Genomic DNA, 20,862 nt, shown 5'->3' with positions numbered 1-20,862 from the left:
GTGTCCGGCTCCCAGCCGCAGTGCACAGAGGAGTGAGAGCAGGTGGAGCTGGCACAGCAGCCCAACGCCATCCTGCTCCTGTGTCCGTAACTGATCTGATGAAGTTGGAGGAAACTGAGCAGAAGGGCAGCCTGAGACCTGCGATCAGCCCAAATAGCTACTGTTTGGCTAAATGTGAAACACCCGGAAACAAGGCCTTCTGAGAAATCGCCACCGACTTACAGACTGTTCTCATGATGTGCTGCCTACTTTCGTCTGGGAAACTCATTCCCCCTCCCTCCTACCATCATTTCCCAGAAAACCAGTGTGTAAGTGGGTCCTGCCCCCTGCGTTTGAACCTCTATAGCCTATGGGAACCTTTCCTCAAATTGCAAAAATCTGTCAGAGCCTTGAACCCAGGAGGCTGTGGGCAGATGGTAAACACTGCCTTCGCTATATCTGCAGGTCCACGCAGGATCCCTCTGCCAACCCTTGTTCGCTCGCTGGATGGAAAGCAGAGATCTCATTTTGGAACCTGCAGCAGAGCAGACGCAGCAATCCAACACCTGGAGAAGGAGGCTGTGGCCGTCCCCCACGTCCGCTTGAAGCCGGAGACATGAGGTCCCCAGCTGCCCTGCCCGTCCTGCTGTTCCTCTTTCTGCACCTCACAGCCGGGGTGTCTGCAGCACAGTAAGCCCTCTCCGTGTCTGTCTGTCTGCCCGTGCCTGCCGGGAGGGCATTTAGTCTTGGCTCCTTGGCAGTATGTAGTGGGAGTTAATCCTTCCCGTGCACGCAATTTTTGGCCAGGGTGGAAATGCTTGGGCTGGTGGGTTGTCCCTGCCCATGAGCATTGAGGGCTTGGCACCTGGGGGCTGCTGGGGCTGGTGGCTCTGCGACGGTTTATTGTAGGTGCTGCCTCGCTTGCAGCCAACGTGTGAGCAGAGCCTTTGCTTTTCTGAGCTGAGAAGTCAAGGGGAGCCCAGAAGCAGAGCGGGGAGGCGGGGGGAGGTGGCCCTGCACCCCAGCACAGGTTTCTGTGTGCCCTGGAGCTCTTCAAGACCTCCGTGGGGTCTGTATGGGATGTGCCTCATCCCTACGCAACTCATGTCAGCATTTCTCCTTGCCAGGACTTATGTGGTCACATGCCCAGCTGTGATCTACCACCCCTACACAGCGGTGATGTGGGTCCATCTCAGTGGCCTCCATGAGCCCATCCAGGTGACCATCCAGCTGCAGAGAGCAGATGGGACCCCTAACATCACCCTGCTGGAGAGGGAGGTCCGGGACCCTCATCTGTACTTGAACATCACCTTCCCTGTGAGTGTCACCCCACGCACAGCCGTGAGCATGGAGGGGGATGCCCTGGACACCCCGCTGTCTCCAGGCAGAGCAGTTTCCACCAGCTCCCCAGCATGGGGCTGTGGTCCCACATGGGGCTGGGAGCAGGCATGACTTCCCCATCTTTTGGTAGGGTCTCATCCCCCACGCAGGCAAAATGACTCTAGGCTCAGCCCAGTTATTCGGTGGCTGAAATAATCCCCCGATAGCAGACCTGCAGCCTAGTGCAGGGTGTTGGGGGGATATTTCTTCCCAGCCCCTGGACTGGGGAAGGTGTCCCTGTGGGTGAGGAGTGCTCTGGGTCACTCAGAGTGAGCAGAGCATCCTGGCCAGGGCATATCCCTTGTCCTCACCCGGTTCCTGGTGTTTCCCCTGGCAGGCTCCAGCCCCCGCCAAAGGGACGGAGGAAATCGTAGACCTGCACGTCTCAATCCAGGGAGATTCCCTGGATGTCTCCAAGAAGAAGAAGGTGATGCTGAGAGCCCTGGAGCCTGGGATCTTCATACAGACGGACAAGGCTGTCTACAAGCCTGGACAGCAAGGTGAGGCGGGCAGGATGGACCACCCTGCTCTGGGCTGAAGGACCTGGTTGGGAGAGGGGTGCAGGGAGCTCAGCCTTGCTCCTATGCTGCATGGCAATAGGAGGGCTCACCTTGGGATGCACTGGGACCCCCAGCACTGGCCCAGGGCAATGCCAGGACACGCTGGCAGCACTGCAGGCTGTGCTGCTTGGGGGCAGCGACCCACTGCAGGGCTCAAGGTGGATTTCCATCCACCTTCCCCATGGGGAACCCCCCTCCCTGCAGATGCACTCACCACTCACTCCAGCATCCCTGTTTGCTCTTTCCAGTGAAGTTTCGAATTGTCTCTTTGGATAAAGACTTCACTCCCAGCAGTAAAAAGGTGAGAGCAGGGCTGGGGAAGGGAGGAGGCGACAGGACTCCTCTGCACTGCCCTCCTACACCCTCAGCAAGCCGTGAGAGAGGTGTGGGAGCCATCCAGGGCCTTTCCCCTTGGGAATCCTGCCCCAGCCAGCTCTGCCTGGGTGGCTGCGCTCCCCAGGGGCAGGGATGCCCTGTGTTGTTCACGCAGGCTTCAGCAGGCTAAGGAAAGAGAAAGCAGAACTGCACATGTGACATGGGAATGCACCGGCTTAAACTTTCGGTTAGGGATGTAGTGATGGCAAAGTGCTATTGATATCCATCAAGTAATCAGATGCCAAGATTACAGGCGAGTTCAGTTTCGGGCACCCCCGAGCATTCATCTGGGTCTCTGGAAGTGCAGGATGTTCCCAGATGAAATGGTTGCTGGCTTCTTGTGAAGGCAGTAGGAGATGCCACCTCCCCACGCCATGCTGGCAGTGCCCTTAGCTCACCCCAGCTAGAGCTGCAGACATCTCCACGCCATGCTGGCAGTGCCCTTAGCTCATCCCAGCTAGGGCTGCAGATGGGCTCGAAGTCAATCCCAAAGCAAACTGAAGGGTTGGGAGTTCACAGCATCCCACGGATAACCCTCACTCTACTCCAACCATGGCTTCATAGATGTCCCCACCCTGGTGAGACCCTAAGGCTTTGAATTTCTCCTCTAACCATCTTCTCTTTGCCTTGCAGCTGCCCCTTGTGTTCCTGAAGGTCAGTCTGAGAGATGGAGGGAGGCTCTGGGCAGTGTGGGCTTGGGAAGGCAGCGTGGCTGGGAGAGAAGCATAACGCAGCCATGGGCTGTTTTATCAAGGGGTGCTGGGGTCCCCTGGGTGCTGATGTCGCATGTCCCTGTGTGCAGGATCCCAGCGGGAACCGCATCGCGCAGTGGCGGGACGTGAGCCCACAGCAGGGCATTGTAGACCTGTCCCTTCCGCTGGCTGCAGAGCCGGCCCTGGGCACATACACCATTGAGGTGGAGGGGAAGAGACGCTCCTTCAGCGTGGAGGAATATGGTACGTGGGGACTGGGGGGTACATGGTGGGTGGGAGCCCCACCTCAGCATGTCCCTCTGGGCAGCATGTCTTTGCCCCCCTGGCCATCCAGGCACCATTGTCCTTGTCCTGTGAGTGACAACCTTCTCTCCTTTTGCTTCTCCATCAGTGCTGCCCAAGTTTGAGATGACCATTGATCTTCCCGCTGTGGTGCTGGAGAAGGACAAGAAAGTCCGGATGGAGATTTGTGGACGGTGAGCCCAAAACAGGCTGTGTCAGGAAGAGGAAGGGGATGGGGGATTCCGACATGATGCCCATCAGGCACACCCTCACGACCCTCCACTGAACAGGTACACCTATGGGAAGCCAGTCCAGGGGAAGGTCCAGGCCAGCTTGTGCCAGCCCTTCAGGTACAACAGGATCCTGCACAGACTTAATAGGGCACCCGAGAAAGAGATGAACTGCATCGAGGTTGGCGGGCAGGTGAGCACTGCTGGGGAGTGCCACTGGGACAGCCCCTTCCCAGGACTGCTGCTAACAGGGTTGACTCTGTCCCTCCAGACCGAGAAGAACGGCTGCTTTTCAACAGAGATTTTGTTGACTGCCTTCAACCTGACCAGCCACATGTATCAGAAACAATTCCAAGTCCAAGCATCACTGGTGGAGAACGGTACAGGTAGGGACGGCGGTGTTCTCCTCCTTGGGAATGGCCATTGCCGCCGGTGCGTAGTTTTGCATTCATCCCCATGTACACCCAAATGCATGTGGCACGGGGATATTGGTCTTCTCCGGGGAAGCCCAAAAGCAACACTGTGATTTAGTCAAGCACTGGCACAGGTTGCCCAGAGAGGCGGTGGAGGCCCCATCCCAGGAAACATCCCACGTCAGGTTGGACGGGGCTCTGAGCACCCTGCTCTGGTTAAAGCTGTCCCTGCTCGCTGCAGGGGTTGGGATGGGTGGGCTCTAAAGGTCCCTTCCAACCCAAAGCATTCCATGATTCTATGATTTAGAGGTGCACGTGTGCAGGGACCGGGTCCAGGTGGGGATGAGACAGGTCGGCCAGGCAGTACTTCTAATTCTGACCAGAGAAATGGTTGGGAAGCAAAAATGCCTTTCCAAGACCCAACAACTCTCCCGATGCTATGGCTAGCAGTGAGTCAAGTCCTTGCAACACAAAGCAGTGGTTTCACCCAGTCTGGTGTGGCTTCATTCTTCAAGATAATCCACCTCACCCACCACCTTGGTCCCACCAGAAAATGCTGCCAGTGGCTTGGCTTCAGAAAAAAGAGCAGGGGTTGTCCCAGGCCCACCATTACCGAGGTGGCCCTGCATCATGGTGCTTTGGTGAAGCACCTTTTGTGAAGTCCCAGCAGTCAGCTGTGCTTTGGCTTTAGGTCTAAAACATGCCGTAGAGGTTTTGCTCCTCTTGTAGGAGGTGCGAACTGTGCTCGAAGCTGCCAGTTGCAGAGGGAAAGCCTAAAACATCCAGGGACCATTTCTGCACTGTGATGGGGGAACTGGCAGTGCTAACCGGTGCCCTGTGTCCCCACAACACCCTGAGCTCCCCACTCCCTCTCCACAGGGCTGGAGCTGAAAACCACCAAGAACTGCATGATTTTACCTGAAATGCTCACTGTTACCTTCGAAAACACCAATGAATTCTACAAGCCTGGGATTCCCTACACTGGGACGGTAATGGGGGGGGGTCCCTGCACCCCGCAGGGCTCCCCCTACACCCAACCCTGATCCCACTGACCTCCAACCCTGCTCTCCCACCCCTGCCCTCTGCCCCATGCCTGCAGCCTAACCTGGGGCATGTCCCCTTCCCTCCCGGTGCAGATGCTGCTGAAGAGAGCTGACAGCACCATGCCACCACAGAAGGAGCTCTTGCTCATCGTTAGCCAGCAAGGAAAAGATACGAGACAGACCTTCCTGACAGACAGATCAGGGAGAGCTTCCTTCAAGCTGGAGACCTCTGATTGGAGTGGCATGGTCTCCCTGCTTGTAAGTGACCCGTTTCCCACCCCTCGGGGGTCCCTGTGCTGCTTTCTCCAGTAGTATGGGGCTGGGCACCTCTCCAAGCCGAGAACCTGCATCAGTGGTGCCCAGTGATGGGACCAGCACCTTGTGGATTCTGGACAGCTTCACCACCTTGATTTCTACCTCCATCGCTCAGGGTCAAGTCAACGAGGCAGCTCACACCCAGAATGACAGCTCAACACTCATCTACCAAAATGCCGAGATGTACCTCAGCCCCTTCTTTTCAGCGGGCAGGAGCTTCCTGCGGATCCGCCAGCTGGAGAGTGAGCTGCCCTGCGGCCAGCCCCAGCAGCTCTGGGTGGATTACATCTTCAGCAAGAAGTCCCTGGGGACTCAGCTGCAGAGCCTGGATGTGGTCTTCCTGGTAAGCCCCGGCCTGGGGAGGAAGGGCAGCGGGCATTAGGGCGGTTGTGTGTGAAGGTCCACATCTACACACATGTTCAGGGTTGTGTCCCTGAGGACAAGACAATGAGCAATCTGTCCTGGCTAGACAGAGGGACCTACGCCTCTTAGTAGAGGTATCTGCTGGCACTGTTGGACATGCATGCCAATGGGAGATGTTGTGGGGTCTGGAGACAGGGCAAGGTCAAAAACCATCCTGACATTCTCACCCTTGGGTCCATCCTTCACGAGGGCATTTTGGTTCCCTGCTCAGCATCAGTTTCGTTGTTCCTATCTCCTCCTCTGCAGGTCCTGGCCAAGGGGACAATTGTCTCCATCCTCAAGAAAGAGCTGCGTGCAGAGGCTGGTAGGTCCTGAGGCATGGACGGGCTGTGCAGGGCTCTGCTTTCCACGCCTGGTTCTCATCTCCCCTCCTTTCCCACGGCCCAGGGCTGAGAGGCTCCTTCTCCCTGGAGCTGCCCATTGGCCCCGAGCTGGCACCCATGGCCAAGGTGCTGGGCTACGTGGTGCTGCCTGACAGTGAGATGGTGGCTGACAGCACCGAGCTCAAGGTGGCCAAGTGCTTCCCCAACAAGGTGAGTGGAGGCTGCTGGCGATGGGGGAATCACTCCATGGCTTGTCCATAGCTGCATGCCCTGAGGTCCATCCTGCTCCAGATGTATCACTGCATCACAGTCTCTTTAACCCGTGCCCTGTTCCCCAAACCCTTGAGCCTGCTTTTATCCTTGCCTGGAAGAGACCTCCATGTCTGTGGCTTGGTCCTGCTCCTCCATGGGAGGTGGCTCCCCCTCCTGCTTTCGCCCCCTGATGCCTCTGTCCCTCCCCAGGTGAAGATGGCTTTTTCGGAGGACAAGGCTCTGCCTGGCTCAGCGCTGTGGCTGGAGCTGGAGGCTGCCCCAGGGTCCCTGTGTGCCATCCGTGCCGTGGACCGCAGCGTGCTGCTCTTGAAGCCTGAGGCTGAGATCAATGCGGAGGCGGTGAGTGGTGGCAGTGCCCAGGGCCCCTTCTGCAGCCCCAGGGACCAGCTGGGGATGGCGGGGGAAGAGATGACATTGGCTTGGACCTTCCCTATGGGGGCTCAGTGCCATGGTGGCTCCTGGGCAGTCCTACTCCTGGGCAGGGGGTAGGTGCCTGGCTGGTTTTGTACCTAGCACATGCATTTATTCGCAGGTCTACAAAATACTCCCCGAATTTGACTACCCTGAAAGCATTCAGGACCCACAACCCTGTTTGCCATTTCCCTGGCACTATCGCCCCAATTTTGTCATTCCCACCATCCCATTTGGACTGAGACAGCGAGACTTCTTTCGCCTTCCAAGGAGGCATCCCTTACCTTTCCCTATTCGGAGGTATTTCCAGATGGACACCTACAAGTTATTTCAGGTAAAGGCCCTGCCCACCTGTGCCTCCTGGTTCCTCTTCATCCAGGAGCCAGCTGCGGTTTGCTCAGGGTGCTGAGAAACCACAGCAACCTCCTGTGAAAGCCACATTCATGGCAAAGGTCTTTTGCTTTCCCACGGACGCTAGGCTCCGGTCCTCCTCCACTTGTCGTCTTCTGCAGCCCTGTGACTATTTACTGCTGGGATGGGGATATTCCTCCTGCTGGGTTTTGGAGATGGACAACCTCTTTTCTTTTTCACAGAATGCAGCACTGAAACTTTTCACCAATGCCCAGACCAACGATGCTTGCAAAGAGAGGTTCGGCTTGCCTGGGATGGCGGGTCCCGAAGGTCCCAGAGGTCAGCACAGCCCTCAGCTTGCTTGCTCTGCTGAGCCCTCTCAGGAGAAAAGAGCAAAGATCTGGTGCCTGGTCCTGGCTCCCATGTCCTCAGGGGGACTTGGAGCCATCCTGAAAATACACTCGGCATCAAAGAGATTGAAGTGCATTGAAAAGGATTTTGACCACCTTCGGGCTGCCTGCAGGCGGGGTCCAGCTGAGATGCAGAGACCTGTGGACACTAATTCCTGCTCTGCCTTTTCCAGGTGGTTCTTATCTCCACGTCGCCTATTTCCAGGAAGAAGTTGATGATAGACAAGTCAGGGGCCACGCTGTCCCAGAAGTAATGGACCATGATATTACAGTTACCACTGCACTGGAAGAGCCATCAGCACCCCGGACGTATTTCCCAGAGACGTGGCTGTGGGACCTGGTCCCCATGGGGTAAGGACGGTCCCCATGGGTCCCCATGGTCCTCTCCCCACCTCTTCTCCTACATGGAAGGAGGTTGGGGACCTCACAGGGAGAGAGCCAACCCAGCTGGGGATGACACCAGCTGTGGGTGAACATGGTGGGATGGCCTCATGGTGTTTTCCGTCCCGCAGGGAGCGGGGCTCTGTGGAGATGACGGTGACGGTGCCCGACACCATCACCGAGTGGGAAGCTGGGATGTTCTGTACATCCCCGCAGGGCTTGGGGCTGGCCCCTGCCACCACCCTCACAGCCTTCAAGCCCTTCTTCGTGGAGCTGGCGCTGCCCTATGCCGTGGTCCGCCATGAAGCCTTCACCCTCGTGGCCACCGTCTTCAACTACTTGCGGCAGTGCCTGCAGGTGAGTGGGGCTGGGGAGGAGGCCCTGGGTCTGGGGTCCAGCGGGGGCTGATGGAGCCTTGGCCGCGGTCCGGCAGGTTCAGGTGTCGCTGGAGGTGTCAACGGAGCTGGAGGTGTCGGCGAGCACAGACGAGGCGTATGGTGGTTGCATCTGTGCAGACGAAGCGAGGACATTCCGATGGGGCATGCGAGCCACCAGCCTGGGTATGGGACACGGGGCCATGGCAGGACCCCCCTGCCCTGCTGCTTGGGGACCCCCTTGGAGGATGGGGTGGGAAGGGAGGACAGGAGCAAATGCAATGCCACCCTCTCACCCTCCCCATTGCCTCCCAGCACTGCTCCTCAACCTGGTGACCCCCATTCCAATCCAGCCAGCCCCACACAAAGCCCCAGGGCTGATGCAAGCCTGTGGGGCTGCTGTGCAGGCTGGGGGGCTCCGTAGGGACTAAGTGCCCCACTTGCATCTGCAGGGGAGGTGAACATCACCATCAGCACTGAGGCCCTCAGCTCCAAGGAGTTCTGCGGCAACGAAATGCCTGTGGTGCCAGCCCAGGGGCGCGTGGACACCGTGATAAAGCCCTTGCTGGTGCAGGTCAGATGGGTTACGGAGGAGGAAAGTGGGATGGGTTTGGGGACAGTGTCCGAGCAGCCCTTGGGGTGCAGCGGGAGGACTGGGAGCAGGACAGCAGGCATGACCCTGGGGGACATGTCTGGTCCCTCCTCCTGATCGACTCTGATGCTGCTTCCCCACAGCCCGGGGGGATCCTGGTGGAGAAGGCGCACAATTCCCTGCTCTGCCAGGAAGGTAGGACTGGCTGGGGATGTCCAGCAGTGCCGTGGGGACGTGGGGCAGGGACGCTTGACCAGTGGTAGGAAGGGCCACCAGGCTAGCGAAGCCAAGGACCAGGGTCCATAGATGCTCGTGGCTGAGATGCCCCAACCCAGCCTTGAGACCATGGAGGGTCAGAGCAGAAAGGGGGGGGCGAGGGTGCCATGGGGCTGGGCCGGGAGGAGCTAGGCATCCTCACTGTCTTTGCCCTCCATCCCCACAGACAATGAAAAAATCTCCCTGGAAGTCCCTGCAAACATCTTGGAGGGCTCCCAGCGAGCGCACGTCACCGTGATGGGTAAGGGATAGGTGGGGGACGGGGACCACCTGGGGCAAGGAGGATGCAGAGCTCTGTGGCCCAAGCTCAGCAGGAGGTGGGACCACCCGAAGCTGAGATGGGAGGGGATACAGGGTGTATCCCTGGCAGGAGGCCACAGCCAGTGATGGTGCTCTTCATGTGCCCCTGAGATAGGCGACATCATGGGCAACGCTCTGCAGAACCTGGACCACCTCCTGGCCATGCCCTACGGCTGCGGGGAGCAGAACATGGTCCGCTTCGCCCCCAACATCTACATCCAGCAGTACCTGGAGAAGACTGGGCAGCTGCAGCCCGACATCCGTGCCAAGGCGCAGGGCTTCCTGCAGAGCGGTGAGCGACCCCGGTCCCCTCCTCTCCCTGTCCCACCCTGCGTGGCTGCCGAGGGACACCACCACCCCACATCCCCCCTCCCCATTTTCTACCTGCTCCCCGGGGCAGGTCTGGGCTCCAGGCTGCCTCTGCTGTCCCCCAGGAGTGTAAAGACCACCGTGTAAAGACTCGTTCCCATCTCCTCCCTGCAGGGTACCAGCGAGAGCTGCTCTACAAACACGATGATGGCTCTTACAGCGCCTTCGGGAAGAGCGATCCCACGGGCAATACCTGGTGAGGGACTGTGCAGGGCTCCGGCAGGCTGTGCAGTGGCATCCCTCTGGGGACCGGCCGTCCTGGGGCTCCTCCTACCACCAAGCGTACCCAGTCCGTCTCCCATCTCTCTGACATCTCTCTGGCCCGTAGGCTGACGGCGTTTGTCCTCAAGTCCTTCGGACAAGCCAGAGCCTACGTGGCCATCGAGGAGCGGCACATCACGGACGCACTGCGCTGGTTGCAGAAGCAGCAGCAGCAGCAGACAGGCTGCTTCCGCAACGTGGGGAAGCTCTTCAACAACGCCCTGCAGGTGGGTGGGTGGGGTGGGACATGAGGACATGCAGCCAGAGCTGGGTTCGCCCCAGCACGTCCCTGGTGTGTGGTCGAGGCAGTGGGGGAGTCCCTGTGCCGGTGGCACGGCACGGCCGGACCTGTCTCCCGCTGTCCCCTTTGCAGGGTGGCGTCTCGGACGAGCTCTCGCTGTCGGCTTATGTCACGGCTGCGATGCTAGAGCTGGGGCTGTCCCCAATGGTGAGGATGACCCCATCTTCCCCAGAGGGGCTGGTGGGGTGGGGACGGGTGCTGGGGCACAGAGTCTGGCTCTTCCAGGCCACCTCCTAGCCCCACCTGGGCACGACTGGTCTCACTGGGGTCTCTGAGCGATGCCCACACCCATGGGCTGGCTCCTGACTCCACTCCCACGCCAGAACCCAACGGTGAGCTCAGCCCTGCAGTGCCTGGAGGCTTCAGTCACGGATGACCCCTACACACAGGCGCTGCTCGCCTATGTCTTTGGGCTGGCGGGGCGCAGGGAGCAGCAGCAAACCCAGCTGCAGCGCCTGGCCCAGCACAGCGTCAGTGCAGGTACCACCCGGCACGGGCAGTGGCACCTCTGGGCAGTGCCACCCTCTGCCTGGGTCACCCCATCCCACCCCCAGGCCCCCGGGACCCCCGGAGCAGGGGTCTGAGCTCCCGCTCCCTTCTCTCCCAGATGGGCAGATCCACTGGCAGAGGAAGGGGAAGGCTCAGCCCCCCTCGCAGCCCTCCTGGGCTGCCGCCGCACCGGCGGAGGTGGAGATGACCGCCTACGTCCTCCTGGCCTACCTCTCCCAGCCCCAAGTGTCCTCTGACGACCTGAGGACTGCTTCCAAAATTGTCCGCTGGCTCTGCAAGCAGCAAAACCCCTACGGGGGCTTTGCCTCCACACAGGTACTGGCACCAGGGTCCACGGGGCTGTTCCAAAGCATCCCCTCCCTCTATCTGCAGTTAGGGGTGACCCTGGCTCTGTGCTTTCTCCACGCCCAGGACACTGTGGTGGGCCTGCAAGCCCTGGCCAAGTATGCTGCCCTGACATATGGCAGCAACGGGGACTTCACGGTGACGGTGACGTCCCCGACGGGCACTGCGCAGGACTTTGTGCTGCACAAGAGCAACCGGCTGGTGCTGCAGCGGGCGGCTCTGCACGAGCTGCCGGGGACGTACGGGGTGCAAGCCCGTGGGCAGGGCTGTGCCCTGGTGCAGGTGGGTAGGGCCCGGGGCCCCCATCCCCATGCGGTGCCCACTCGGTGGCTCTGACCCTCCCGTGTCACCCCAGGTGACCCTGCGCTATAACATGCCACCCCCTCCGAGCACGGGGATGTTTGACCTCCACGTGGAGACGGAGCCCAGGGAGTGCAGGGGGGACGCCAGCACCCGCTTCCGCCTCCTCCTCCGGGCACGGTAGGGGCTGGGGCTGCCCCCCAGGTTTGGGGGGACCAGGAGCAGTCAAGGAGGGAGGGCAGACCCCAACCCCACCCGGGGCTCTGCCCTTGCAGGTACACCGGCGAGCGTCCCGCCACCAACATGGTTGTCATCGAGGCCAAGCTGCCATCCGGCTACATCCCTGACAAGAGCTCCATGGTGGAGGTGAGAAGCCCCCGCTGCCCCCAGGACCCCCTCTGCTCCACGGGGGTACCCACCCTGCCACTGAGTCCCTGCCCCTTGGGGGCAGCGGGACGTGGAGGGGCACCCGCTCGGGATGCTGGCCCTGGCTGGGGCACCCGCCAAGCAGCCGTGGCCCACCCTGAGCTGTGTCCCTCCAGCTGAAGAGGCAGAAGCTGGTGAAGAAGGTGGAGGTGCAGCCCGACCAGGTGACAATTTACCTGGACCAGGTGAGATGGGGCATGGGGACAGGAGCAGGACCCTGCACGCTGGGGCGTGGGGATGCTTCCCTGTCGTGGACGGTCGCACCTCACCCCTGGGCCATCTCCACAGCTGACAAAGGAGGAGGAGACCTTCGCCTTCACCGCCACGCAGGACTTCCCGGTGAGGAACCTTCAGCCGGCCACTGTGACGCTGTACGACTACTACGAGACGGGTGAGCCCTGCTGGGGACGTGGCGCAGGGCTGCCTGGCCCCGCTGCCACCCCTTGCAACCCCAATGGCTCAGGGCGGGTCTGGCTGAGCTTTCAGTTCACGTTGACGAGCTTTGGCTCGTTAACGGGAGCGGCTCACCCTGAGCCTATTGGTCACCGTCCTTCCCGTTGCAGGTGACCGCGCAGATGCTGCCTACAGTGCACCTTGCAGCTCAGGTAGGGGCCGAGCCTGACAGGGCTGAGGGGTCACCCCACCGTTGGGACCCTGACGGGGACCCGCTGACCCTGATGGGCCAACCTGGGCTGCGCTGAGCCCCTGGACCCAGAGGAAGGGGGGCAGCGAGTGGGGATGGAGGAGCCCAGCCAGGAGCCTGGAGCCCTGGATTGATCGATGGGGACTTGCTGGCCAGAGCTTGGGGAGCTAGAGGTCAAGGAGGACCCAGGTGTGCAGGTTGTGGGGTGCAGAGAGGAGCTGTGCCTCTTTGAGGGGGCTCAGACCCCCATGAGCCCTGGCCTTCCTCCTGTGCACCTTACGGAGCTCCCCATCCATGGGTCTGGGGTCACGCAGGGGATGAGACACTGAGCTCCCAGGGATGGAGCTCAGCGGGAGGGACAGGGGCAGCCAAGGGTGGCTGGGGGTGCAGAGGGGCTCTCCTCTCACAGCACACCTGTATTTGATTTTGAAGAGGCTGATGGTCAGGAGCGGGAAAACTTCTAGCACAGCCTGAAGCCTGGTAGCTGGTCCCCTCCGCTCGCCCCAACTCCCTCAGCCACCGAGGACCGGGACAGCTGATGGTCTCTGCTCCCCCTGACCATGGCCCCGACCCTCCACGGGGGCAGAACGTGGCCCGGAGACGCTCAGGGCACCGCCGGCACCTGGCACAGCTCGCTCCAGACTCGGCCACTTCTCCCTGTAGCGCAGCTCCCAACCCACCAGGTCCCAGAAGAGCCACAGCCAAGGGGCTGACATGGACCCACGGGCGGAGACGTCTCGCTGCTCCGCGAGCCCCTGCCACAGATATTTGACTTTGGTTGAGCAGCCAAGCGGTGGCTTTACAGGGACACCCTGGTGCATCTCCCCGCTACCGCCCTGAGGGAGCTCGGGGCACCAGGTCTGGCCTCTCCACTCCCCACGGAATTTCAACGGGAGCAAGCCCTCCTCCCTCCCGTCAGACCAACTGTCCCTTCCCCAGCAGGTCCCCACCACCACTCGCCCTGTCTTGCTCTCCCTGGGAGTCACGGTGCTACCCTGGCCCCCTCCCTGGCACTAACATGGTGATGCTGTCACTAAGAGGGACCTGGAGACACCTCCCCAGTCCCATCAAATCAGATTCAGGCACTCGTTGGCGGAGGGAAGCCGCACTCCCCCCAGCCCCTGCCCTGGGTCTAAATAAATACATTTGCTCAAGCGCGTATTTTCTCTTGGTCTTTCTTTTCTTAAAACTTGCAGGGTCCCATACCTGGAGAGGGTAGGGATGGAGGGGCAGTGGCGATGGGGTGGTTGCTGTGGATGTCGGGCAAGTCAGCTGCTGTTCTGTTCTTTGCCAGAGATAAAATGAGGTGGGCGGAGGCAGGTGGGCTCCCCAGGGTGTTAGCAGAGGTGCGCAGACCCCATCCACCCTACGCTCCTCTCTACCAAACAGCACACAAAGGCACACGGCAGCTCGCAGTGCAGGCCCCTCACCTCATCAAGATGCAGGACACATCCTGGGGCATCCTCAGACCAGGGTTTAATTCTGCTGTAGCCAAAGAGCTGCTCTGTGCAGACCACCAACACCTGCCTGCCTCAGGGCTCAGCACCCACCGTCCTGCGACTTCGGTGACAAATATGGCCCAGGGAGCTGTCGCCCTGGACCACAACCTCTCTGGGGACAGTGAGGGCTGGTGTGGATGCTTGTGCCATCTCCGCAATGCAGCAGTCTCCCACGAGAGCCAGCAACGGTGAGAGGCCGGGTGATGTGGCCACACAGCGCGCACAGGAAGGGGGTTGATGCTACAGCGCTGAGGCCAAATGAACCCTCCCTGCCCTGCCGGAGGACAGGAGGCAACGTCACATCAAGGCACTGACCAACAGCAACGTGTCGCTAAGTCACAGCGCTGTCCCCATGATGGGGGAGAGTGGCAGGGCGAGCCGGCTGCTCCCAAGGCCGCGGTGGGAGTACAGGAGCCAGTTGTGCCCCAGGCAGAGTCCCTCGCTGAGGACAGAGCTGGTCCCACATCACTTATGGCGTTTTTTCTTCTGTTCTTTGCGCTTCTGAGCCCTCACGTCCTTCTTCAGGCGGCTGTCGACCACCTTGAACTGGCCTTTGACGCCGGGAGGACGACGCACCCGGGGTCCTACGCCTTTCTTAGCCACCAAGTAGGTGACCTGCCGCTTCTCCTTGGCCAGCCCAGCCTTCTTGTAGATGCTGCGGGAGAACGGCAAAAGATGAGACTGACACCCCAGCACCCCGGCCCAGCTCCAGCAGTTTGGCTTTGGCACGTATCTGAAGACCAATACTGGGTCCCACTCCTCTGGGGCTCCGTGCCCCAAGATGGGACTCCCTCGCTTGCTCTCCCACCCCTCTGCCTGCACCCGGATCTAGCCCAGCCTTTTCCAGCCCTGCTGAGTTACACGCAGCAGCTGTCCCCGTGATCGAGCCCAGCATGACACGAAGGATCTGGATCCCAGCTTCATCACTCACCGCCGCAGCTGGGCCACCTTCTCCCTCTCCGAGATATCCACCGTGCTCACCACGGCCTCTGCTTTCTTCTTCATCTGCTCCATTTTCTTCAGCATCTGTAGGGACGGCGAGGGCGAGGGACAAGGGGGATCAGAGGAGGGACAGAGCACCTGGGAGGGGGAACAGAGCACCCGTCCAGGACCACAGCCCCACTCACCCGCCGCTTCTTGCGGGCCTTAGCCTCTGCCACCTTCTTGATGGGGCGGGCGTTGATTTCACGCCAGCGCTGCCGATACGCTTCAACTGTCTGCCGGTCCACGGGTATCTGCTTGCGCCGGTGCTGCTTCTCCTCCTCCGTGAACCACTCAGGCAGCTCCCCCTCATCCTCGTTGAAGGAATACCTGGGGGGGTGGGACTCGGGTGAGTTGTGAGCAGGGTGTGGGGTACCCACAGCAACACATCTGCCACCCCCACGGCCTGTCTCCTGTTGGGAGACCAAGCGCTGCTCCCCCTCCAGCAACCACAGCTGCAAGTACCTGTTGAAGGAGTCATCGATCAGGTCCCGCCTGGCCTTTTTAGAGGTGGCGATGACGGAGCCGAGTGCCAGGCCCTCTGCATCCAGGACACGGGCTCTTTTCACTGCAGCACATGGACAGATTAAAGCTTGGCCTACCTGCAAGCAGCCTGAGACCCACGGAGCAGCAAGCAGCTCTACCAGCCCAGAAAAGCACAGTCTGACCCTGCCTCCTGTCCCTGAAGAGGGACTCACACGGTATTACTGGGCGCACACGGGTCCAGACAGCACCCCCCACTCACCTGGGTTCTCAATGGGCACCACCTCGAAGCCACACGGCTCGACACGGCCCCGCTTCCTCCCCACCGGTGTCAGTGGCCTGCGGAGAGGAGAGTGGTCAGGGCTGGGGGCTGTGGAGCTGGGGGAGAACATGCAGACTGCCCCCCTCTCAGCCCTCACCTCTCATCGTCGCTGCTGCTGTCATCATCACTGCTCTGCTCATCCTGTGCTTTACCAGCGTCGGGTCCTCCGTCTGTGGTAGGTGGGGGCTCAGCTGGAGCTTCCTCCTGGGGTTCCTTCTTCTGCTGCCCTTTCCTTGTTGCTTTCTCTGGGGAACAAGAACCACTGGTGAGAAAGGCTTGAGGCAGACCCCAGTGCAGATCATTCCTCTAGAGACCCAGCTCATTAATGCTACAATAATGCTAGCTCGTTAACCGGGTAATGACACAGGCTGGAAGCAACCTCTGGAGATCTCCGGTCCTGCTCAGAGCAGCGTCCACACCATGGTTTGATCCAGTGTCCCAGACAGGTCTGTGGGGCTGTCCCTCTGTGCCCCCCGCCAGCGATGCAGCCCCCTCACTCACCTCTCTGACACTCGCGCTGTTTCTCAGCCAACATCTGTGACTGCCCCAGCTCCAGGTCCTCATCCGCATCGTCCTCGATGCCGGCAAAGGCGTCCTGGGGATGGGAAGCAGCGGGTCAGGGGACGCAGGGCAGACCTGGGGAGTTGCTGGGGCCAAGGCTGCCCTGTCATTTCTGGCCCAGTAGGACTCACCTTCCCAAACCACAGGCTGGTCTGCCGTTCCTCCAGGACCGACTTCTCCTCCAGGGGCACCAGCAGGGGATTCTCCTCTTCCTCCCCTTCCTCCTCCTCTTCTTTCTGCTTAAATTTCACCCTGTGACAGACAGCAGCAGGATCAGTGCTCCCCAGCCAGGATGGGGTGTGCCCACTGCCAGACTCCGGAGCTGCTCCAAAGGAAGCCCCTGCCCCAGGGGGGCCTCTCCCAGCTCTCACCTCTTTGCACCCTGCTCTCGCCTTTCCCGCTCCAGCCGGCGCTGACGGGCCTCTATCTCAACCAGCTCCTCTGGGTCCAGATCGCTAGCCAGGGACACATCATCATCATCATCTTCCTCGTGATCCGAGACACAAATGTCATCGTCCCCTGGTCCTATCTCCAGGAGGGCATCTGCTGACGCCATGTCCCCCCGGGTCACCTCGTTCAGCAGCTGCAATGCAAGTGAGACTGGAGTCACAAGCTACAGCGCATCAGCCATGTGCCTGCCACTGTCCCGGCCCCAATGGCTCTGGGGGCCTGGCTTCCCTCTGCCCCACGCACCGGGGTCCTGTGGATACTCCGGAGGGAGAACATGCTGGTGTCACCATCATCAGCGATGGAGACACCAGGGAGGTCCATCTTCAGCTCCACACGCTCACGCTGCTTCCGTTGTTCCTTCAGGATCTTCTTCTTCTTTCTAGGGGAGGCAAAGGAATGAGGCCACACTGCCTCCCTCCCGACACACATGCGTTGCAATGGCTCATCCACTGCCACGTTGGTGCCGGATCTCCCCCAGGACTGGGGACCCAGCAGCACTGTTATTCCTCTGTGAGGGGTCCCCAACCCTGTGGCAAAGGGGGCCCATGCCAGCTTGAAACAGCGGAACAGCCGCTTCACCTGCCTGGAGGAGCAGACGACCCCGAGGACCCCAGGCCCACAAAACCCACCTGCTGTCAACAGAGGGACAGGCTCTGACACAACCACCCTCTGTCCTCATGGCTGGAGCCCCCCTATGCTCTGCTGGCCTGGTACTCCCCCATCTCTCCTCATCTGAGCTCCTTTTACCTTTTTAACTCTGCCAGCTCCTTGACCTTCATCTCTGCCAATGCCAGCTCTACCTCCTCCTCCTCCTCTTTCGCCACCTCATCAGCTGTGGCTCTTGGCAATGTCTTCTTCTCGTTCTTCTCCTCCTCTTTGCCTTCCTCCTCTTCACCGGAGCTCAGGCTGCCAAAAGGAAGAAGCATAAACCATCTCTCCTGGTGGCAAGCCCATCCCACCGTGCTGGTGCTCTGGGGCAGCCCTGTTATTCCTACTTGATATCCAGCTCCTTTGCCTGCTCCTTCAGCTTTTTGGCCAAAAAACGCCGCAACTTCGTTCTCCAGTTCAGCAGGGCTCTGTGGGAGGAGGCAGAGTGTTAGAGACATCCACCGGGCCCAGCATAATGCCCTGTCCTAGTCCCAACCACTACCTGAGCTCTTTGCGTCCCAGCACACGGATGTCCTTGCAGCACTGACGCAGCTCCTCCGTGGTGGAACTGTGATTCTCCAGCTCACCATCCCCCAGCGTGATCTGGACAGAGCAGAGGGAAAGGGCTGTTACGCCTGAGCCCCAGCTCCTGCCTTGCCTCCCCTCCACAAGAACAGGAACTGGGCCACTGCTGGGGCACCTGGCTCCCCCTTTTCATCGCTCTGTGCTCCTGGGGACATCTCAGGGGCCACCAAGGTCCCCCTCATTTCAGGCACCCACCTCGTTGGCCTTAGAGAGGAAGTCCACAGGGTTGGGAGCCTTGAGGAAGTCCATCAGGGTGAAGCGGTGGTAGAGGGTCATGTCACCATCTGCGTAGCCTTCTGCCTACAGGAGGAAGGAGCTGTATGAGGCATAGCAGGGCACATATAAGCAGCTTCAACCATCCCTAAAGGGCGAGGGAAGTCACATAACTCATGTCTTGCTGCAGCGTCCACCTAAACGTGCCCGCATGACTGAGGAAGGAGGGCAAGTTACCAGCCCAAGCCTGCCAGCTCCACAGTGTCTCCCAGTCCCACCTCAGACTCTGAGAGGTGACAGCGATAGAGATTTGTGTCAGCTCCGTGCCCAGCTGAGGCCACTTGACATGGCCTTTGCTGTCCTGTGTCCTAAAGACACCTCACAGACACAAACCCAGTGGCCAACCATTGTTGGGAGGATTTTATCGATCCGTCCCCAGCCTCACAACTTGTTCACCGCTTCCCCATCACCACATCCTAAGGCTGTGTCCCCAAAACTGGTTCTTCCACCACTTCGCATCCCCAGACCTTCCATTTTCCTGAGCAACTTTGTTTATTACAATTTCCTTGGACCCAGCCCCCAGCCCCTTTAGTGCATGTTTGGCCTTGCTGCCCAGTGGAGCAAGCTCATACCTTTGGCTTCTTTTTGCTGACCAGCTCGGTAACAGACTTAGCCTGAACCTCCACCTCTTTGAAGGCATATTTTGGGTCAAAGAACTTGCTGTCAATTTTGTCCGGAGCCTGATAACCTGGGATGGAGGAATCGGAGCCATCAGCAGGTTTTTGCCAGCCCCATCCCAGCGGCTGCAGGTCCCCCCAGCTGCTCACCCTGGCACACCACAAAGATCTCAGCGGACTCGTTACGGGAGGCTTGGGGCTTGGTGGCCTGGACCTTCTGGAAGAACTGCTGGAAGATCCAGAGAAGCGGTTGGTAGTCCCGGGAACGAAAAACCTTGGTGATAAACCAGCCGCCTTTGCAGAGGAATTCACAGGCCAGTTTCAGGGCCATGAGGGTCAGGTTGGCTGGAGCAGGGGAGAAGAGCAGTCAGCAGTCGTCACCGTCCCCACCACCCAGCTCCCTGTCCCACAGAACGCACCACTGCCCCCCGGCCCTGCTGGGTGTGAGATGTCCCTGCCCTTGTACCCCCTCCAAACCGTGCCAGGCCACACGCCAGCCCCCAGCGGGCCCCACCTTGGGAGTAGGCATCATGCACCCAGCTGGCTCCCACGTTGGGCGCTCCGTCATTCAGCACCACGTCCACCTTCCATGTCTGCAGCTCCTTGCGCAGTGCCTGAGGGATGGAGACACGTTTGTCCCACTAACCCCTCTTGCAAGAACCAACAGGCAGCAGCCCCATCCATGTCAGCTCAGCTCAGCCCCCTGCCATGGTTCTACCAGACCGGCGCGTGACGGTCGGGGCAGGGGAGACAGGTTTGTACCTGGCGGCACTTCTCAGTGGTGATGTCCTCCTGCAGCGTCACTACGTTGGGAATGGGCTTGATGGGGACCAAGTCCACCCCTGGAGTAAGGAAGAGGTGTGAACACCACAATCTCTGAAAACCGGGCTCCAGCCCATCCCACATGGCTTCCCCAGCTGCTCTCTTCTCCCACCACGATCCCCAAATCCAGGATTCCTTTCCTTTGGCCTCATCCAGGGACTGCAGTGGAGGTCCCTGCCCCCAGCCCACTCCTCGCCCATCACTCACCAATGATCAAGCTGGAAACCGGCATGAATTTAGAAGCCACCTGCAGCCTGGAAACAACAGAAAGGATCAAAGCTACAGCAGGATCCCAGGAGAGCCCCCAGCCTTGAACTACACTGCCCAGGTGTTTGGGATCAGCTTTGGCATCGAGGGCAGAGACTGAGATGAGCCACCACAACAGAAAACACAAAAGCCACTTGATAATGAGGTCCCAGGGCAGCTGGCGGCACTGGGCTGCGACTTGGGGCCCTGACACCACTCACCACCCGCCGGGGGCTGCACACAGGTCCAGCAGTGCGCGGGCCTTCTGCAGGAACTGGAACTTCCTATTGAGCTGGAGAAGCTTGAAGGAGGAGCGGGAGCGAAAGCCTGTGGGAGGGAGAGCCGCGGGTTACAGATTACCGTGGTTAGGGGTTAGCGGAGCCGCAGCCCCCGCTGCCCCGCAGCGAGCGGACAGGCCCCTTACCCGTCTCCTTAGCCAGGTGGTAGAACTTGTCCCTCCGGCTCTTGCCCAATTTGCTTTTCTTGCCCATGATGGCGCCGGGTGGGGCCCTCCGCGGGGCCGGGACCTGCTGTCAGCCGCCGGCACGGGCCTGAGGGAAGAGACGGGGTGAGCTCGGGGCGAAGGGGAGCGACGGCCCGCTGTCCCCCGCGACCTCCCCAGGCGAACCCCAGCTGCCCCCAGCTCACCCCGGCCCCGTGCCCCCCCAGGCCTACGCGCACCTGGCCCCGCAGCCCACCGAAGCCTTCCGGCCTGCCCCGGCCCGGGGTCCCCGCACCGCCCCGGCGCCCCCTCAGCTCTGGCACCCCGCTCGCCCCTTCCCCCGCCCGGGCCGCGGCCGCTGCCCCAGCACACAC

General features: G+C 60.4%; 2 protein-coding genes across 2 annotated transcripts; one reads left to right on the top strand and one right to left on the bottom strand.

The window, feature by feature from the left end:
• The first annotated feature begins 477 nt into the window (after positions 1 to 477).
• On the top strand, positions 478 to 13,023 carry LOC104032610 (alpha-2-macroglobulin-like protein 1). The gene is made up of 36 exons (XM_075723030.1): positions 478 to 669; positions 1,107 to 1,296; positions 1,697 to 1,859; positions 2,168 to 2,220; positions 2,928 to 2,948; positions 3,097 to 3,250; positions 3,399 to 3,483; positions 3,580 to 3,712; positions 3,791 to 3,905; positions 4,812 to 4,921; positions 5,069 to 5,233; positions 5,406 to 5,633; positions 5,960 to 6,017; positions 6,101 to 6,246; positions 6,499 to 6,648; positions 6,842 to 7,054; positions 7,314 to 7,410; positions 7,655 to 7,832; positions 7,994 to 8,219; positions 8,296 to 8,422; positions 8,689 to 8,810; positions 8,972 to 9,023; positions 9,271 to 9,345; positions 9,520 to 9,696; positions 9,888 to 9,969; positions 10,102 to 10,261; positions 10,408 to 10,482; positions 10,659 to 10,815; positions 10,943 to 11,160; positions 11,257 to 11,472; positions 11,546 to 11,670; positions 11,766 to 11,856; positions 12,033 to 12,101; positions 12,205 to 12,307; positions 12,480 to 12,521; positions 12,992 to 13,023. The coding sequence occupies exons 1-36, from the start codon at positions 596 to 598 to the stop codon at positions 13,021 to 13,023; spliced, it is 4,482 nt and encodes a 1,493-aa protein (XP_075579145.1). The 5' UTR covers positions 478 to 595.
• Positions 13,024 to 14,471: 1,448 nt separating this feature from the next.
• Positions 14,472 to 20,537, bottom strand: FTSJ3 (FtsJ RNA 2'-O-methyltransferase 3). The gene is made up of 21 exons (XM_075722869.1): positions 20,471 to 20,537; positions 20,268 to 20,373; positions 20,008 to 20,054; positions 19,741 to 19,820; positions 19,493 to 19,592; positions 19,129 to 19,323; positions 18,934 to 19,049; positions 18,284 to 18,388; positions 18,006 to 18,106; positions 17,851 to 17,931; positions 17,603 to 17,761; positions 17,099 to 17,234; positions 16,777 to 16,988; positions 16,537 to 16,657; positions 16,346 to 16,439; positions 15,942 to 16,089; positions 15,785 to 15,861; positions 15,505 to 15,607; positions 15,186 to 15,369; positions 14,990 to 15,084; positions 14,472 to 14,713 (listed from the first exon to the last, which is right to left on the bottom strand). The coding sequence occupies exons 1-21, from the start codon at positions 20,535 to 20,537 to the stop codon at positions 14,524 to 14,526; spliced, it is 2,517 nt and encodes an 838-aa protein (XP_075578984.1). The 3' UTR covers positions 14,472 to 14,523.
• Between the last annotated feature and the right edge of the window lie 325 nt (positions 20,538 to 20,862).

This window comes from Pelecanus crispus, chromosome 18, assembly GCF_030463565.1.
Source record: "Pelecanus crispus isolate bPelCri1 chromosome 18, bPelCri1.pri, whole genome shotgun sequence".
Lineage (NCBI taxonomy): Eukaryota > Metazoa > Chordata > Aves > Pelecaniformes > Pelecanidae > Pelecanus > Pelecanus crispus.
Note: the sequence above shows the minus strand (reverse complement) of the source record. Positions and strands in the feature narration are given on the sequence as shown.